Source organism: Dinoponera quadriceps, unplaced genomic scaffold, assembly GCF_001313825.1.
Source record: "Dinoponera quadriceps isolate SergipeBrazil2010 unplaced genomic scaffold, ASM131382v1 scaffold1069, whole genome shotgun sequence".
Classification (NCBI taxonomy): Eukaryota; Metazoa; Arthropoda; class Insecta; order Hymenoptera; family Formicidae; genus Dinoponera; species Dinoponera quadriceps.
Window position 1 is genome coordinate 1452005 of NW_014555200.1, and position 17517 is coordinate 1469521.

At 42.7% G+C, this 17517-nt stretch overlaps 2 protein-coding genes across 4 annotated transcripts in view; one reads left to right on the top strand and one right to left on the bottom strand.

Annotated features, from left to right (window-relative positions):
* The first annotated feature begins 394 nt into the window (after positions 1–394).
* Positions 395–8708, top strand: LOC106743500 (lymphokine-activated killer T-cell-originated protein kinase). 3 transcript variants are annotated; one of them, XM_014617402.1, is made up of 5 exons: positions 395–602; positions 827–1060; positions 1138–1434; positions 1615–1839; positions 8143–8230. In XM_014617402.1, exons 1-5 carry the CDS (start codon positions 479–481, stop codon positions 8148–8150), a joined length of 888 nt encoding a protein of 295 aa, XP_014472888.1. In that variant the 5' UTR covers positions 395–478; the 3' UTR covers positions 8151–8230. The 3 variants fall into 3 exon arrangements, with proteins under 3 accessions (XP_014472888.1, XP_014472887.1, XP_014472886.1); XM_014617401.1 differs by lacking the exon at positions 8143–8230 and adding an exon at positions 1984–2147; XM_014617400.1 differs by lacking the exons at positions 395–602; positions 827–1060; positions 1138–1434; positions 1615–1839 and adding an exon at positions 3345–7511 and having other exon boundaries at positions 8143–8708.
* Positions 2126–17517, bottom strand: part of LOC106743501 (ankyrin-3) — a 28120-nt gene continuing 12728 nt past the window's right edge. Inside the window, exons 4-16 of the mRNA XM_014617403.1 lie at positions 15552–15650; positions 15357–15455; positions 13847–14044; positions 13624–13719; positions 12903–13073; positions 9067–9162; positions 8852–8945; positions 8693–8767; positions 3062–3259; positions 2882–2955; positions 2638–2775; positions 2426–2536; positions 2126–2339 (exon numbers count right to left, since the gene is read on the bottom strand). Of these exons, the coding sequence (XP_014472889.1) occupies positions 2262–2339; positions 2426–2536; positions 2638–2775; positions 2882–2955; positions 3062–3259; positions 8693–8767; positions 8852–8945; positions 9067–9162; positions 12903–13073; positions 13624–13719; positions 13847–14044; positions 15357–15455; positions 15552–15650 (1527 nt within the window). The 3' untranslated portion in view covers positions 2126–2261. The remainder of the gene's footprint in view (positions 2340–2425; positions 2537–2637; positions 2776–2881; positions 2956–3061; positions 3260–8692; positions 8768–8851; positions 8946–9066; positions 9163–12902; positions 13074–13623; positions 13720–13846; positions 14045–15356; positions 15456–15551; positions 15651–17517) is intronic.

Here is a 17517-nt window from a genome sequence, read left to right on the forward strand (position 1 = left end):
GAAATTTAACGTGGGAACATCCAAAGTCGGACGACTGCCGTATATAAAAATTCCTTAGGAGTCCATCTTTGCTTCGATTCTTTTGAAGCGAGCGACTGCCTTCAGGTCGCAGGGCTGCCAACATAGCTCTGGGGACAGTTCAAGCTTACAATAGTGAGAAATGTGAAGTCACTAAAGGATGTTTCCCATTTGAATGATTGGCGCAAACACGGGCCATTTCGCGAGCTTTTCCAGCCAATTAGCGAGCCCGCATCATGCGAACAAAAAGCGTTCACAGTAGAATATCCAATTAGACGATTTGTCTGTGAGAGACAAAAATGTCACTGCCTGAAGTTCCCAGAAAGTAGGTTCTTTCTGTGCCGTCAAGTGCGCGTGCGCACGAAAATTTCGAGTATATTTGAAAAGTCAACGGTTGTGCCGGGTTGCTGTTGTTACTTTTTGTTCACTTTCTTCCGTCGATTTTCGCAGTTTCGTTTACATGGCTGAATTCAAGACACCTACGAGGATAAAATGCAAAGGCAGAGTGACGGATAATGCTGAATTAGGAACTCCCATCAAGATACCTGCATCGCCTTTCCTGGAGCGAATAGGCTATGGCACTGGTACTTGGTGCAACTTAATGCCTTCTTTCACAAATCATTATCGTAGATCAATATCTGATTAATTAAACTTTTGGCTAATCGTTGTCACTTTAATTCTATTAAAATTGCTATAACACTGTTATACAATGCTTTGTAATTAATAAATTTTTTTTTTTTATACTTTCTATGAAAGGTTTATAGCTTTTCTTATAGAATCATATTTAATATTTTATATATTTTATCAGGAATTGCTGTATACATGTTGGAAAGGTCACCCAAAATTGGTTGTATTCGTTCACCTTGGGCGATAAAGAAATTGTTGAAGGGGAGAAACAATGAAGCAAGCGATGGGCGTCTTCGATTAGAAGCTGATTTCCTTCGACAGTTGGAACATCCCAACATTGTTGGTTTCAGGGCATTTACTGCTGGAGCAGATGGAAAGCCTTGCCTAGTTATGGAGGCTTTAGATATATCACTTGGTATTGATCTTCTCATGATACAAAATAATATTAACATTTTCAGACATATATTTATGGTAATATTTGTTATGAACCAGGTGACAAAATCGAACAAAAACAAGATAATGCCGATGAAGAACCATTCCCAGCCAAGGATATTCTGACAGTTGGTTATGAAGTTGCAAAAGGTCTGAAGTATCTGCATCATACAGCGCACATATTGCATGGAGATATAAAGAGTCCAAACATCTTGGTTACTCATGACTTCAGTACGGTCAAACTATGTGATTTTGGACATTCTCTGCCATTGACGGAATCTTTAGAACTGGACATATCAAAGGGTGACTTTTCTTACTTTGGGACAGAATGTTGGAATGCTCCTGAGATCATACATGGTATGTTCATTTGCTTTAGTCACACAACTGAATGACAATTTTTAGTATATGAAATTGCAGTTACTTTTGCAAGCTTCAAATTCAAAACTTACCTTAAAACCCATTCTCCTACTTGTAGCATGTTTCAAATTATGCCTTTTCCACGATTCTTACTTTTAATTTTATCTTTCTCTTCTCCAGAGGATGGACCTGTGACTAATGCCGCTGATATTTGGCCATATGGCCTTGTCATGTGGGAAATGATAGCCCTGTCACCACCTCACGTACAAATAGAGGACGAGTCCAGCGACGAATCAGTCATCGACGCAGACACGACGAATAAATTACTGGACGACTCTAATTACGATATGGACGAGAGTGTTACTTTCCTCAAAGAAATAATGCCACAGACGAACGATAAACTTGGTAAGGACTTTTTATTATAATATCTAGTTTTTGTTTTTATTTCTCATGAACAATGCACTATAGTGATGAGTTGGTTTGGAGATTAAAGAGTGAACAGTTTTCTTTGAAGATAAAATTGGCTAAAAAGAAGAAACTAATTTATAGGTACGCGTCCAGCTTTACCTGCTATCAACTTAGGCAAAGAATATGACAAGGTGCTTGAGGTATTCTTCATATGCACTAATGCCGATTACAAATTAAGGCCTAGCGCAAAAGTTCTGGTAAATTATTTCGAAAAATGCACATGTGCTAATAAAACATGAACGTAAGTGTCTTTTATTTTTTATATTTTATTTTTTTATATTCATATCATATAAACCTTGGGGATTGTCCATGTAAAATGTACCTCGTATAAAATAATGTTATAAGATGTCATCTAATTTTTACGATGGAATAGTAAGAAATAAAAAGAGAATTATTATTATTATTACGCTTATGATGATCGCGATCTTGATTTTCCTCTGTAAAAATAATCAATGATTGTCATTACATCGATACGGTAAAATAGAACCATACTTAAGTACCTCTTGAATGTGTGAACACGCACCTTCTTATATGTACTGCTCTTCTCTTCTGCTTTTTTGAGTTGAATGCGACCGCCGCCAATGTTATTTGTTGTTTTGTTGGAAAAATACTCCACATTATTAATTTGTTCTCCCTGTGCAAACAAAGTTCGGTATTTCACATCTGCTATCGCACTTCCATTGTCTATCTCACAATTCGTTCTATACTTTCGTTACATTAAACAATGATACTAACTTGTTTCTCGATTAAAATTGCCATTTCCGCAAACAAGTCTTTAACTTCTGCGATTGATTTTTCCAACTTTAAAACATCGTTGTGTCTACTTTCTATGTCGGACAACTGTCGTCTTGCAACTTTGCTATCTTCCAGAATCTGGAAATAATTTATTAGGTAGATATTCGTGCGCACAAGGAAAATCAAATTTATATGATAAATACTATGTACTCTTTGTAGTAATGAATTTCCAATATATACTTACATTGTCGACGAACAAGCTAGTTTCTTGAGCATCAAGCATATGGTCTAGTTCTTCACTTGTTACTTGTCGCCTTACTAAGTTAACAAATAATTTAATTAGTAGTACTATGGTAGAAAGAGATGTACACGTAGTGTATAAATATATCTTTCTTTTTTACAAAGGTGTTCTAAGAGTATGTACATAGTAAACGTTGCTGCTGCAAAAGCAAGAGGCATTTATCGTGATATCTAAGTAATGATGTATTGTAATTCTCCATAATCTCCGAGTACAGCTGCAGCATTGTTGTATATTGCAAAATCTTGATTCTCGTGTACGCCGGTCCATCTTTTGCACTAGCTACAGTCAAATCGTCAATGGCAGTGATATCTTTTCCTAAATCTAGAAATAACGATAATAATTTCTTGGTAGATTTGTTCAAGTATAAAAGAAAGTAGACAGTAACGAGTTATTACATATTACATTTAAAACTGCACACAGGGAATGTTCATTGTTTCTTCCTAGTATATATTATTATATTTAAAAAATTTTTTTAACTTAGAATTTGTATTACATAATTGATTATTTCTTGTGCGAAATAATTAATTATTTTTTTTATCCTGAACTGTTTTGCAAGAGCATGTTATTTAAGAACACTTTATACATTAATTCATGAATGAATGTTACTTATGTAAATGGTAGTGTGGGTTGTATGACCGCGTGTATAATCATATATATATGAAAATTGCCTCTCTCTCTCTCTATATATATATATATATATAATTATATATGTGATGTATATATATATATATATATATGGTCATTTCAAACGGCTCGCGCATACGATTGGTTATTCAGTTAACCGTTTCTACATGGACGCTGCTGTTCGTTTCGCCAGCTCCGGTACAACGAGCGAAATGTTCCTCATTAAGTTTCCGGATAAATTTTTCATGAAGACCCGCGACGTCGTGCACGCTAAACCAGGCAGGAGCATAATATCACTATCGATACGCATATGGAAGATGATAACCTGAAAGCCCCGTGCACACCAATCGCGACACGATAAGTTTGAGGTTATGTTTACTCACACGGTGAGCGTCTCCCGCTCACGAGGCAAAAAATGATAACAGCAGCGTTTCGAGGGTGATTCGAATTCCGCACGTGTCTGCGCGCGCGAGAGGATGGAGCCGCTGCGTGTGCTTTGCAATCACAAGTTGGACACTCTCGACGAGTCTTGGATCAGTTCGGTATGGGAAGCCGAGTTCGTGAACTACCAGGAACCACCTGACGAGTACCTGGCGTATCTCGAAAGCAACGACGCGAAGTTGCAGCTGCGCGAGACTTGTCATATCCTGAAGAAATGGATCGCCGTGAACTGCGACGAACAGTGCAAGTTCTCATGGCAGGATTTGATGGTCCTGGGCATCAACGTGCGCGGCCTGCTGGCCGTGTTGGATTACATAATGAAGACCGGTCAGCGTGTCGGCAGCGACATGGCGTCCAGGCAGGCCTGCCTGGACGCTACCAGTCTGTACCTCATGCTGCTCACGGTACCAGGGAGCAGTGTGTTTAGCGTGTATCACCCGTGTCTGTATGAGCGGACGATGAAAACGTTGAAAATGTCAGAGAGTATATTTTCTTCCAGGCAAAGTAGCGCTAGGGAGACGGCAGGTGCTTCCAGCTTGGACGATGACGATCAGTCGGAACAACCCGCACTGTCACATTCCGAGAAGGTGAGCCTCGTTCGAGGAATAAGTAGGATTATCTGTGACCTGATGACAATGCTCAAGTTATTCCGGCTCAAGGAGCGGCAGGAGCTCCTGGATCTCACGATACGCACGTTGCTAGATATCATGAGACTGGTGATGTACACCGATGAATCTTACGATAATCAAGAAGGATTGAACTCGGACGTGGGGTCGTTGTCTAAGAAGGCTTTCGCGGCTCTGCGAGAACTGTGCAGCGGCGATCACGAATCCGTCACTCTGACCATAATGTTGATAGCTCAGTATATGCTACCTCACCTGTTACTCCAGCAGACCAACAGCCACCAGCCAAAGATGACGGTCGTGCACGAGACGTTCATATACTTTCTGAAAACGGTGCTGGACATTCACAGCAAGGAGACCTCAGTGGGGATCATAACTCTGATACACCAGCTGATGGTGCGTTATCCGGAGAGATCGGAGGGCCGTCAGAGGCAGGCGACCGTCGTGGTGAAACTACTGAATATATGCGACAAGAACACCGCTGTGGCGGTTTTCCGGGACATAACGTCGTACTCGCACAGCGGCAAATTCCTTCACAGGCTGTTCGCGCAGGAGATCGTCGAGAAACTCTTCAGGGAGTCCGAGTTGCTGCGCAACGATCGGCACGGAGACACGAGCATGAAGATGAGGAGGATCCTGGTAGCCATTATACTCTCCCGTTGCATGGATCGCTCGCCCTTGGTGAGGGGAAGAGCGATGGCCACGCTCGCGTCCCTGTCCGATTGCAACGACGACACGGACAGGGCCGTCCTGAAGGGCATCTTTGGAGCAACAGCGGCGAACAAGCGGTTCGCCACTATCGCTGACATGGTGAATGCCTTCGAAGACACAGACCCATTACCGGGATCGGACACGTTGATCGCCATGTTACTGGACAGAGTGAACGACGAGCGCGCGATGGTGCGGCGAAGCGGCCTGAAGATTCTAAGGAACCTCTCCGTCATGTTCCCGTCGATCGCCGGCCGGATGACCCACGTGATAAGCGAGCGCTGCAGGGACCCGATGCTGTCGGTCCGGCAGTTCGCGGTGCACGTCCTGTCCGAGATCCTGCAGCATTTCCCGCACGACTCGGCACTCCTGCACGAGTGGACGCAGGCGGTGGTGCCGCAGATCTACGACGTCGAGAGTAAAGTGCAGGAGAAGGTGTTGGAGTGCCTGCACGACGTGCTGATCAACAGGATAGGCAACGCCTCGGCGTGCAGGCCGGACAGCCTGCCGTGGAGGGTCCTGGACAAACTGAACAACATGAGAATGAGGAAGCATCTATCGAGGGCGTGCGGCCTCTGGGTAAAGTGCAACGTCATCAGCAAGTCCGTGATCTCGAATCTGCAGTCGCACGTCGGCACCGGCAACAACATAGGCGCGTGGATACTATTGGCCGCATTGGCCGAGAACATGACGATCCCGGGCATCGGCCGGTACATCGCCGACTACGAGAACGTCGTCTGCAAGAACGACCTCCACGCGAGCTTGGTCCTGCACGTTCTGCGCCACGCTTGGCCCTGCCTCGACCGTGAACGCCTGCAGGATCTATGCCGGTACCTCTACGCGCGCATGTGCAGCTTCCAGGTAAACTTCAACCTGATCAGCGTGTGCTTGGACATCTGCCACAACGTGCTGCAGCACTTGCACGATAGGAACGTCATAGAGTCGTATATGGCCGAGCTGGTGGAACTGTCGGAGACGAAGGTGCGGGACATCCTGAAGGAGGACGGTGAGGCGCACAAGATGAGGGTGATCTTCACCTTGGGCCACGCGTCGCTCCTGTGCACCAGCAGGATCTCCAAGTCGACGCTGCAGGTCCTACGGACACTGTTGTTGGACCCGTTGGCAACCACGAAGCGCCTGCAGACGGCCGCGGTAGTGCTGCTCTGTCAGCAGGCGTTAAGGGAGCGCGATGTCGCGAAGAGGGTCACGCCGGTGCTCGGCGAGCTGATACGCCGGGAGACCGGCTCTACTAAGGCGGCCGTCAAGATAAACGCCGCGAAGGCGTTGGCCGACATCTGCGTGAGGTTCACCACGCTGGTGGAGCCGTACCTGCCGGACATGTGCGTCAGCATGAAAGACCCGGACCCGGCCGTGCGAGAGGCCGTGATCGTCATTTTCATCCAGCTGCTGCTCGAGGATTACATCAAGGTGAAGGGTCCGTTCTTCTTTCACATATTGACGATGCTGTCGGACACGAACAGCATGATACGCGAGCTCACGGTGTTCTTGGTGGAGGAGAGGCTCCTGATGAAGAACAAGGCGCTGATCTCGCAACAGTTCCTCGCGAGCATATACTACTACAACAATTACCACGGCGGGGACGCGGTCTGCAGGTACAGAATGCGCGACAGGGACAAGCAGGCGCTGACGTTGCCCGGAAGAGCGAACCGGGACAAGCGCCGTCTTATTTACGAGTTCATGCTGGACCACTTGGACCCGCCAGCCAAGTTCAAGCTGCTCGTCGGCTTGACCAAGTACATCCTCGCCGAGATATGCGACGGCAAGTCTATCGACGTCAGGAGAGAGGAGGATGCGTGCGTCTTGCAAGACGCGCTGTTCGTCATAAGTAATCACCGCCTTCAGCTGTCGTCCACCACGGAGAAGCACAAGGACGACTCGCATGAGCTCGACGAGACCGTCGAATCCTCCCAGAACACTTCTACTAGTGCCGCCAACAACAATGCGATTAATATCATCGCGACGAACATGAAGAAGCACAATTTGGACAATTTGCTGCCCACGTTGATCACGCTCAAGAAGAAACTGCACGCGTCGCCCTTGGAAAGCAGCGTGGAGAGACTGTTGTTCAAGGTCTACTCGGACTTCGAGAAGAAGCATCTGCTCAGTTTGCTCAATGAATACCCCGAATTGGAAAAAGATATGGAGTGTTATCAACGGTACGGTATCAGTTTGCAAACGAATCCACACTTCCCGATACGGTGTCATTTCAGCTTGCGTTTCGTACACTTTGAAATATCAATTCGCAAGTAGCGGACTAAAGTTACTTTTCGCTGCTTGAAAATTCAATATATATGTATGCTAAAGCGCGCTGTACATTTTTATAAATGTACTAGAATTGTGCTATAAATTTTAAGTGAAAGAGATTTCTTTGAAATATATCACAGATTATATATATATATATATATATATCTTTCTCTTCTACTATCTTATTAAGTTATTCAATATTGAGTTGCAAGAACATAACATACACGCATAGTACAACATTTTGTGTTAAATTTAACACATATTCCAAACGGTTTGCGCAAATTTTTGTGTTAACACAAGGTGAATGTGTTGAAAAGTAACAAATATTATGTCGAAAATTAACAGAAAATTAATACGTCAACCGACACAGAAGTATAAAATGTGTTATTTTAACACTTATAAATATCGATATAACATAGAAAATCAATATAAATACATGTTAAATTAACACACGTATTTAACGTACGTTAAGAATTTAACACAAAAATCTCAAGGAGAACCGATCTTAAGTACAAGAGGTTTTTTTACTGTGTAACTTTTCAGGAGGGTGAGGGGTAGATCGACTTCAGAGAACGACGACGACGACGAAGCTATCGGTAGTTCGCCGCCCACGACACCCACGATATGCCACGATAAGGATTCGCCAGTGGACGTATCAAGGCGAACATCTTTGCGAGGGGTCAGTTCACCTTCACCGTTACCCTCAACCTCGGGGGTATCAAGCTGCACGAGTGGTAGACTGAGTTCTAGTAACTGCTCGCGAATCTCATCGCCCTACGATAAGTTAATGAAGAACGTGTCGGTGCGTCTGGTTAGATTGTCACCGGCAAGATTGTCCTTATGTTCGAGTTTTAGTACCAGCACGCCTAAAGCGGCACGGGATCAAAACCCCGGCACTAGCTACTCCCCCTCCACTTACGTCCGGCGAGTCAAGAAGCCGCCGGACGAGCTAAGACCGTCGCTGGACAGAAGTCCTCCGCGCAAAAGTTCGAGGCGGAGTAACGTGTGAGGGTGATCGCGACTCGCGTCGCAAACATCGCCGGGTGTTCCCTTTCGTTCTTTCACGAGGTGGCCTGCGTGGAAAATCGCCTACCTCGTAACTTTCGCTGAACGCGGAAGGCTGTCTGCGAGATCGTGCAGGTGCGAGCTTCCAATTCCTTCTGTATATCTGCAAACATCACCACAGCGCGCGCGCATACGTGTGAATTATTTGAAAATGAACGCGCGCGACTCGTAGCAGCAGCCACCTTACCTTTGTTCGTGTGCGACAGAATATTGTTTTGCAAGTCCTTCACGATCGAGGAATTCTCCCCTATAAGCTGGATCAGCCCACGGATCTCCTCCGCCTGCATCAACGCGTTTATTTCTTTACATTCAAACAATGTCGAACCAAACAGCGCTTGTGTATGCGCGTGTGTCTGTAATTCGTTTGCGTTGCTGCTCAGAGCGGTTTTTCGTGATACGTACTTCGTCCAACAGTTCCTTGAGCTTCTTGTTCTGGGCTATTTGTATGTGCACGTCTTGTAAAAATCCCCTGCCAAAGGTGCTGCTGTTACTTCGGCTCTGGAACACGATCAAGTACAAATCCGACGGCTTAGATTTTAGTTTGATATGTAAAGTCGCGTGCGCGTGGGTCTAAAATATAGGTGCTTTACGCTTTAAGAAATTCACTAATCACAGTCGAATGTGAAGAGAATAATTCATTGTGATTGGTCTACTTCTCAAGGCTTAAAATATTGTAGACCGGGCAACAGGGAGTTTTTGCAATACCGTTTTTCGGATATGGTAAACACTAAAAGTGCGTTCCGCTATTCAGTACTGCCAGTATCAACAGTTTGTGTTCTATAGAGTGCCGGCAGCTGAATACCGGGACGCATTTCAACGTTTATCTGAGAGTCGGTGTTGCTGAAACTCTCTAATAACGTTGAGCGCGAGAAGGAACTTCACTTCAAGACTCGGTCTCAACGGATATCTGATGCGGCCGGCCAGCCTGCAGGCATCAACGTGTCAGTAGAAGACATTGCGACTCGAGGCTGGTTTCGCACGCACATGACTCACAGTGTGCAATTACACAGCGGTTGGGACAAAGTGCAATACGGATCTCGAGCGGTTGGGACGAAGTGCAGCATGGATCTCGAGCTCTCGAGTGAAGTTCTTTCTCTCCTCGATGTCTCTCTCTCTCTCTGACGTGGTACGCGGAGAGAAAAAAAAGGAAGGTGAGATAAAGTACACTAACAGCACGTAAATCGGGCATACGATCGCGAACCATAGCGGTCTCGAGAGATGCGTAACTGATAGTTATCGTCGGGTAAAAGCACGCGGTGCGCTGTCCGTTATCTTTCTCCCCTTATCAGCGCGCGACTCGGGAGATATCGCCGATAAAGTCCATCGCGCCGCTCACTTCGATGTCCGCGGTCGGTGTGCGAAAGTCACTCCGGGCGCGTCCTCGACCGGAGTGCGCGTGGCACGCGGCCTGAAGAAAAGCGCCGCCGCTGCTGCAACGCGCGCGCGGATGGAAGGATACTTTGCATCTCAAATGAAATAGGAAATGGCCACTTGGCGGCGGCGTCGCAAGGCCGGCGATTACAGCGCGCAATTACAAGCGCGCGCGCATCTCTCGCTACCGTCTACGTCACTTAATTTGTTAGTTTAGTTTGTGCGAAATGATGCGTTGGATCGCTGCGAAAGTTTTCCCGTTCGCGTCGGCGACGAATCCAAGGTGGAATTTGCATTCCTTTCGATGACACGATTCCCTCGTATGCTTCTCCCCGCCGTCCGGAGACTGGTTTTTTCCTTCATCTTCGCTTCTCGAAGACCTCAGATCGATGACGACGATCGAACGACGGAAAACTTTCGCAATCGCTCCAAGCAACGAGGCTGTCGTAATCTTGAATTATTCGTGAAAAAAACTGCCAATTACCTTTTCCGTGATATTTGTCGAGAAGTTACCCGCAACGCGTGCGTAAAAATGTGCATTGAGAATGTACACATACATATTTTACCACTATTTTTAGGTTTCCTGCAATTCCGTTAAACTATGCGATGCCCACACTTTGAAGATCACAGTATATACTGTCGTTATTTAGTATTGTACGTTTTCGTTAAACTGTTTGTTTTAATGAATCGGGGAAGGGGTAATTATTTTCAATTATAAGACGAGGAATATTATGTTCCAATTATTAATCGTCTACGTTATTTCGTTATCAATTAGAAACCTGAATATAATTCATTGTCTGCGCTGGTTTTAATATCATTACAGTATCACCCGTCATGATTACAGTGAAAACCGCGTATTTTTAACGCATTTTCTATGTATTCATAATGCTTGGTGAGAAATATAATTATAATATAAAATATAATTTCAGTTTATAATATACCGAGTACTGTGCGAACTATTCTGTGATAATGCACAAAGCGAACGCAGTTCTAATTACATAAACATGAAATATATATTTTTGTAACACACACACACACACGTGTGTGTATATAAATAAAAAAAAAATTATATTAATATCTATTATGTAGGAATATAATGCATTAAAAAATTATCTCATAACGTAATATATTTGCAACGTATAACTTTTATATATTATTAGTAACATCTCTGTCTCTTGTTTGTAAAGTTCTTTATTAGTTTCTTTCCTGTTTAAGTTTTCATTAACAATAACAATTAGCTACACCTAATGAACGAGTGCTTTGTGTTAGGAAGACGGGACAAGTACTTATTACTTTGCTAAATAGCTAAAAATTATTACAAAGTATCTCAATATCGCATTGAAGCGAAATCGCACTTTAAGTAAAGTATCACTTTAGTAGTCTATATAACTTCGATAGAAGGTTTATCTCTTTTACGACGCGAGCGCGTCATTTGGACAATATATGTATATACGCGACATTCTATGTGTCACGAAACGTTTCACAGATCTTCGCGAAATAATGCCCGGTGCATGAAAACCTTTACATTGAATAAAGTGTGTTACGAGCAAATGACAACTGCATACGTACTGCGTATTGACTTGCACATTCCCTTACATAGTAGAATAGATAGAAGATCTATACCTTACGCGGTAGAGAACGATAAAAAATGTTTTTCAAGGCGAATTCAGTCAGTCTTATAATATATAACTTGTCAGTTTTAGTGAATCAATCGATAGTGTTCACCCGATAGTTACAGACTGCTGACGTAACGTTGAATTTCCATGCATCACTGTACGCTGTTAACCGTCGAACTGATAAAATACAAAAGATCTATATATTTTCTTATCGCTATAGCGTGATATACTACGGGATATATAACAGAAAGGAATAGATCTACCACTGTTCAACACGTTTACAACGTACCAACCATGTTCCTATTTACAGTAGAAAACCGTATTAAAATATCTTTACCGAGATTTACAAACAGAACGGAATGGTATCACGATTATGTACAATGCATAATAATAAGTTTGTCCGTTCCAATTGCACTTGTTTTATCACTTTATGCACTTGAGAAACGAAAACAGGGGAAAATATCCGGGCTACGCCAGGAGAAAGAACAAAGTAATCAAGTGCCCGAAATGCGATTGAAACGAACACACCTAATCACTCTCTCGTAAAGACGGATTTCTGCTCAGTCTCTGTGTAACCGACATTAACATATGCTTATCAGCGTATTCATTTATTTCTCTACATAAACTTATTAAATTTCCCTTCATTGTCATATCTCTCGTGTAATTAGTGCGATTATTCATGTCACTTATGTAATATTTGGTAGCGCACGAAAAAGTAGCCCTAGTCTTAATATCAATCTCATAATTATAATCAACTTTGAAAGAGAGAGAGAGAGAGATAATAAAAATAATATACTTTAACTTTTACTTTCCTTAGCATTTTTCAATAATAATAAAGTAACATGAAACTTTTATAAGAAAATTTCGTAATATAAAAATTTTCTGAGCTTCATCGTAAATTTCGTTTTGAATTACTAAAACATTAATCAACCATAGTTGACACAATATATGTAATTTTGAAATAGTTGGAAGTTCTATGGTTTCTCTCATCGAAAATTGAAGACATGGATATTGGCCTTTTTCTTCCAAAGTACATTCGTCATCGTTTCATAATTAATAAAGCTCTTATCGTCATAAAGACTGGATTACTTTCTACATACGCTGCGTTCTACGAATATTTTGACTACATCCTGCTTAGGAATACTGATTTCTGAGCCAGACTCGTCGAAAAACAACGTCTTGAGATTCCTGATATGATACTATCAAGGTGAAGAAGACATATCGCTAACAGGATGCAGTTCGCACTCTCACTTTGTCCTTAAGATAATTGGCGACCTGTGTCTGCGAATGCCTGACAGCCAACTGTAACGGCGTAATGCCCTCCTGATTTACGAGCAAAGGATCAGCTCCTGCTCCCACGAGCTGTCTTGCGACTGTCATGTGTCCCGTCAAGGCTGCGGCGTGCAATGCACTTTCGCCATTCTGAAATTGTTGACAACCTCAATTAGTCCTCATATATAATAATAAAATAATCTTATTATGTATATAATTACACCATATACATATGTAATTATTAGTATATCATTATATAATCATACTTAGTGCACATATATATAGAATATATGATACTTGGAATACATTATATAGAATATATATAGAACATATAAAGAGTATACAACATGAGTAATATAATTATATACAATATAAAATAAGAATATATATAATGTACAGTATATATTAAGATATTTTTTTTTCATTTGTCGTAAGAAAAAAATATACGATAAGATGAAATGATTACGTTAAAGCAATGTAAAAACTATAATAGCATGCAAAAGTTAATTTAAATATTTTTTAAAGTTTTTTAAGGTCTGACACTTCGGTCATTTGGTTTTTAATTTCCAACGTACATATTATGCTGACTAATATTCCATTCTCGTAATATTTCAGATACAGGTTTTACAAAACAAATAATACTTTTATAAAGTTCCTGGGCGTTACGTTAAGTTCTAAGTAAAATCGGCGGATAACTTACTGGCAGCACGCCGAGTGAAGGACGATACTTGAGTAGCTCGCCGATGACAGCGGTATGACCCTTGTGAGCGGCTTTGAAAAGCGGGGTCGCACCGTCCTGCAAGGAGAGAGAGAGAGAGAGAGGATTATTCGAGAGAACAATTTGGTCGTCAGTACAACACAATAGCTCGCTTTCGGCAATTATGGAAAATAGTCATCTCTACACGCGACCTGGCGGAACTTACGTGTCTAGTGGCGTCGACCTTCGCGCCAGCTTTCAGCAGCCTCCTCACAACGTGATCATGCCCCATTTGCGCGGCAATCCACAAAGGCGTGGCGCCGTCCGTCCTCGCCGCGTCGGTCTTCGCCCCGTGTTCCAGCAGGACTTCCAAGATACGGAGGTGGCCGTTCTGGGCGGCGATAAACAACGCCGTAGCGCCATCCTGTGCCGAAATGTAATCATTTTCAGTCTTCTTTTACACACTAATGCCTCCCACCGTTATCGCTCCCGCGACATATTAATGACATGCGAATACGTAATACTTGCCGGTAATCTAATATTACCGGTACGACGTTTGAACACCTATTTGTTCAGGTACTGATATTATGTATCTATCTCTGATATCGTATGTCACTAACATGTGCTAACATGGAGGGCGATATGGATCCACCAGAACCGCCCTTTAATTCTCCGTTGATTGCTATATTTTTCACTTCCATGAATGATCGCAAATACATCTCAAATACACGAATTTTCCTAATATTTCCAAGCAAGAAACACTAAATCTTTTAAACCTTGAAAATTGATTTTATATAAATTTTACAAATATTTTGACATATTTCATAAATATTTTTAAACCGTTACTTGATAATATAATATTCCTAAATATTAAATTCATAACGTAGAAATATTATTTTTAATGTTTGGATCAAATACTATTAACAATACATTAACAATATTAAGAACTATATATTTGAAAATGTTACATGTTATAAAATGTCATTATAATAACGTTGTGTTAATGATTTCTTGCTTACTAGGTTTTCCTCTGCTTCTTTATCTTTCATTAGCACTTGGCTGATAAACCACTATAATATATAAAAAATAATTGACAAGTATTAAGATGATATCTATTGGATATTGTGATTAATGGAGTTAACTGTAGACTATTTGACAAACCTGACATTGATTTTTCTCGAAGAAAACTATCGAGCGATTGATAAGTTATATCTAAATGAGCTTCACATATGAAAAATGAATAGCCTTTCGAGAATTGAGCTGAGACAGTAAAATTTGTTCAATTATTATGGACAGTAAACTCTTAGTCCGGATCTTCAATAGTGTAGTAAGTCTAGATATTTGCTCCAAGCAACAATATATGTAACATAACTTCTGACAAAAGGCGTTTCCCGCACTGCTAAAAATCGTAATAACGTTTGAATCTTAGGAATTTTGTCGTCTGACAGCGCTGAAAATGCTTTTTGCTAGAAATTACAATTTAGTGCGTTACAACTTGGGGCGAAAGGCTAAAAGCTACAACCACATCTATTGCAGATCCGACCTTATCTTTCATCCGAACAAACACGTTGACGGACGTGACGAAACTGCAATGTGAAAACTGGCCGTAAGGATGTCTAATATCGATGATATTACAGACGATTGCAAACTCGCAGACGAGTAACGACTGTCGGCGTTCCTCTCTCAGCTGAAAAATCCACGTCCCATATGTGCCGAGATAAATCGTACTTCCTTACTTTCATGTGTGCGTTCGGACTGGCGCCTCTCTCTATTAAACCCTCCACGACGTCTAAATGACCGTACTGGCATGCGACGAAGAGCGGCGTGCCGCCGTCCTGAAATCCACGCGGAATACGTTAGCGCGCCGCAAGAGCGAGGATCTCGTTACAACGCGAACACGTTCTCGCGCGCGACACTCTTTTCTCACTTACTATGCTGCACGAGTCGACGATCGCGCCGTGCTCCAAAAGCAGACTCGCGATGTCCATGTAGCCACCCTGAGCGGCGAAGAACAAAGCCGTCGTCCCCGTCTGCGAACGAAAGTCAACATTGACGTCACCGAAAATGCGTGATAAGGTACATTCATGTAACAATTTAGTTAATCTAGCGCTAAAAATTTCCTAAGGTGTATTGGAATAATTAGCTTGATATATTCACTCGAATCTAGCACTTTTTTGTGTATATGTAACATCATCGTTGAGTGGAAATGTATACATTGATGTGATGTTACTGTCAGTTGGTGTTTATTTAGGAGTAACCGTGTGCAACAACATACGAAACGACGCGCGTGCTCGCCTCGAGCATTTCAAATACCCTCTGGATTCTCACATCTTTTTATTCTTCTTCCAGACATTCTCTCTCGTGTGCACGATACACACGCGTTAAAATTGCAGTTGCGTCGTTAAGGAACATTAAGCAGCGTCGCGTTTTTATTGACCGGTGCGAGAAAGAGAAACGTCAATTTCCGCATAGATCGAACGGTACGATACGAGTTTCTTTTTATATGGTATTATTCGAAAATAACGCTCAACTTTCTTTCTGCTCAAACGCGACGCTTATATCCGCCTATAACACGGGAAGTTGTGTTTAACGGTAAACTTTAGTGGTGAAACCGGTTGCAAAGCAGTCTCGATATTTCGAGCAAATGTCAAACCGAGTCTCTCTCTCTCCGGGGAACGGCGCGCAATGCTGTAATGTTCACGCGTCGCGTTTGTTACGGGCGTTTCTCTTATCAAGATCCCGTTACATCGTTGCGTATCGACCAAGAATTTTTTCGTTGTCGATTTTCAGCCGACTGTTACCGAATGAGAGGATCGTCTCGAGAGCAGATCCGTCGCGAAACGGCTGAGCTACTCTCTACTCTCGACAGCCACCACAATCGATTCTACTGTGCGGAGTTAGTTTGCCGAACATAGTTTTACGATGCGACGTACGTACACATGCACGCGGCCTTCACCTGATTTAAGATAATACATCTCTCGCATTAAAGCGTGACTATCCGCCATGTGAGGTGCGCACGAGTGCGCGCGGCATAAATTCGTGAAACTTTCGTCGATCGCACGGAGCGATCGGCGAGTGTGTGTTTGCGATGTTGAACTTATTTCGAGAACCGGGCGGCACTAAACCACAATTAGAATCCGGCGTTACGCTTTCACGTAACGGAAGATAAATTTTGTTTGGCCTGTCGGCGATTTCGATCGCCTCGGGCGCGCGCTCGCGCTCATCCCGCGCCAACATTGTCGGAGTTAAACCGTCGTGAGTAAATTGGGAGTAAAGGAGCGAACTATACTATACTATACCGAAATGAGAAGGCATTATTGCCAAATTCACGAATTGCTCTCGAGTTAGAAGCAACGAAGCGCGACGCGCGTTTCTCGGAAGTAATCTAAAAATGAAAATCGAGTCGCTCTCTTTCCCGCGCGAGGAAGAATTCTCCTTGTTGGACGTCCTCGCAAAGTGCGCCCGGGTCGAAATTTTCACGTCACTTTGACGCTCTCGGGGATAGTTTGCGCCTATTTAGATGACCTACTCGACTACTACAGACTAAAGCTAGACCCATAGATTAAACCTACTTTGGCGACACCAAGCTTGTTAATTTCTCTCGTGGATCTTTAAGGGGATGCCAAAGTCGACTTGATAAGCGTCGATAACGTAGAGGCGACCCCCAAAACGTTGTCTTATATAAATACTGATGCAATCATACGCTATTATTTTTATATTTCTTGTATATATTGATCTTACGTAAGTGTAATATAAATGTGGACGCGAGGAATGTGCGCTACTTTCATTTTTTCATATTTTTCTCAATCATATCTAACCGAGGGAAATCTAACCGAGATGTGTGAAAATTTTTCTACAATTTTTTCAAATTTTTCTACAAGTTTCCGTATCTTCTTA

Bases quoted from the DNA above. Each gene is read 5' to 3' on its own strand.
- LOC106743500 (XM_014617400.1), top strand. From the start codon at position 4,039: ATGGAGCCGCTGCGTGTGCTTTGCAATCACAAGTTGGACACTCTCGAC. The intron at 7,512-8,142 runs GTACGGTATCAG...GTAACTTTTCAG, and splicing joins GATATGGAGTGTTATCAACG to GAGGGTGAGGGGTAGATCGA.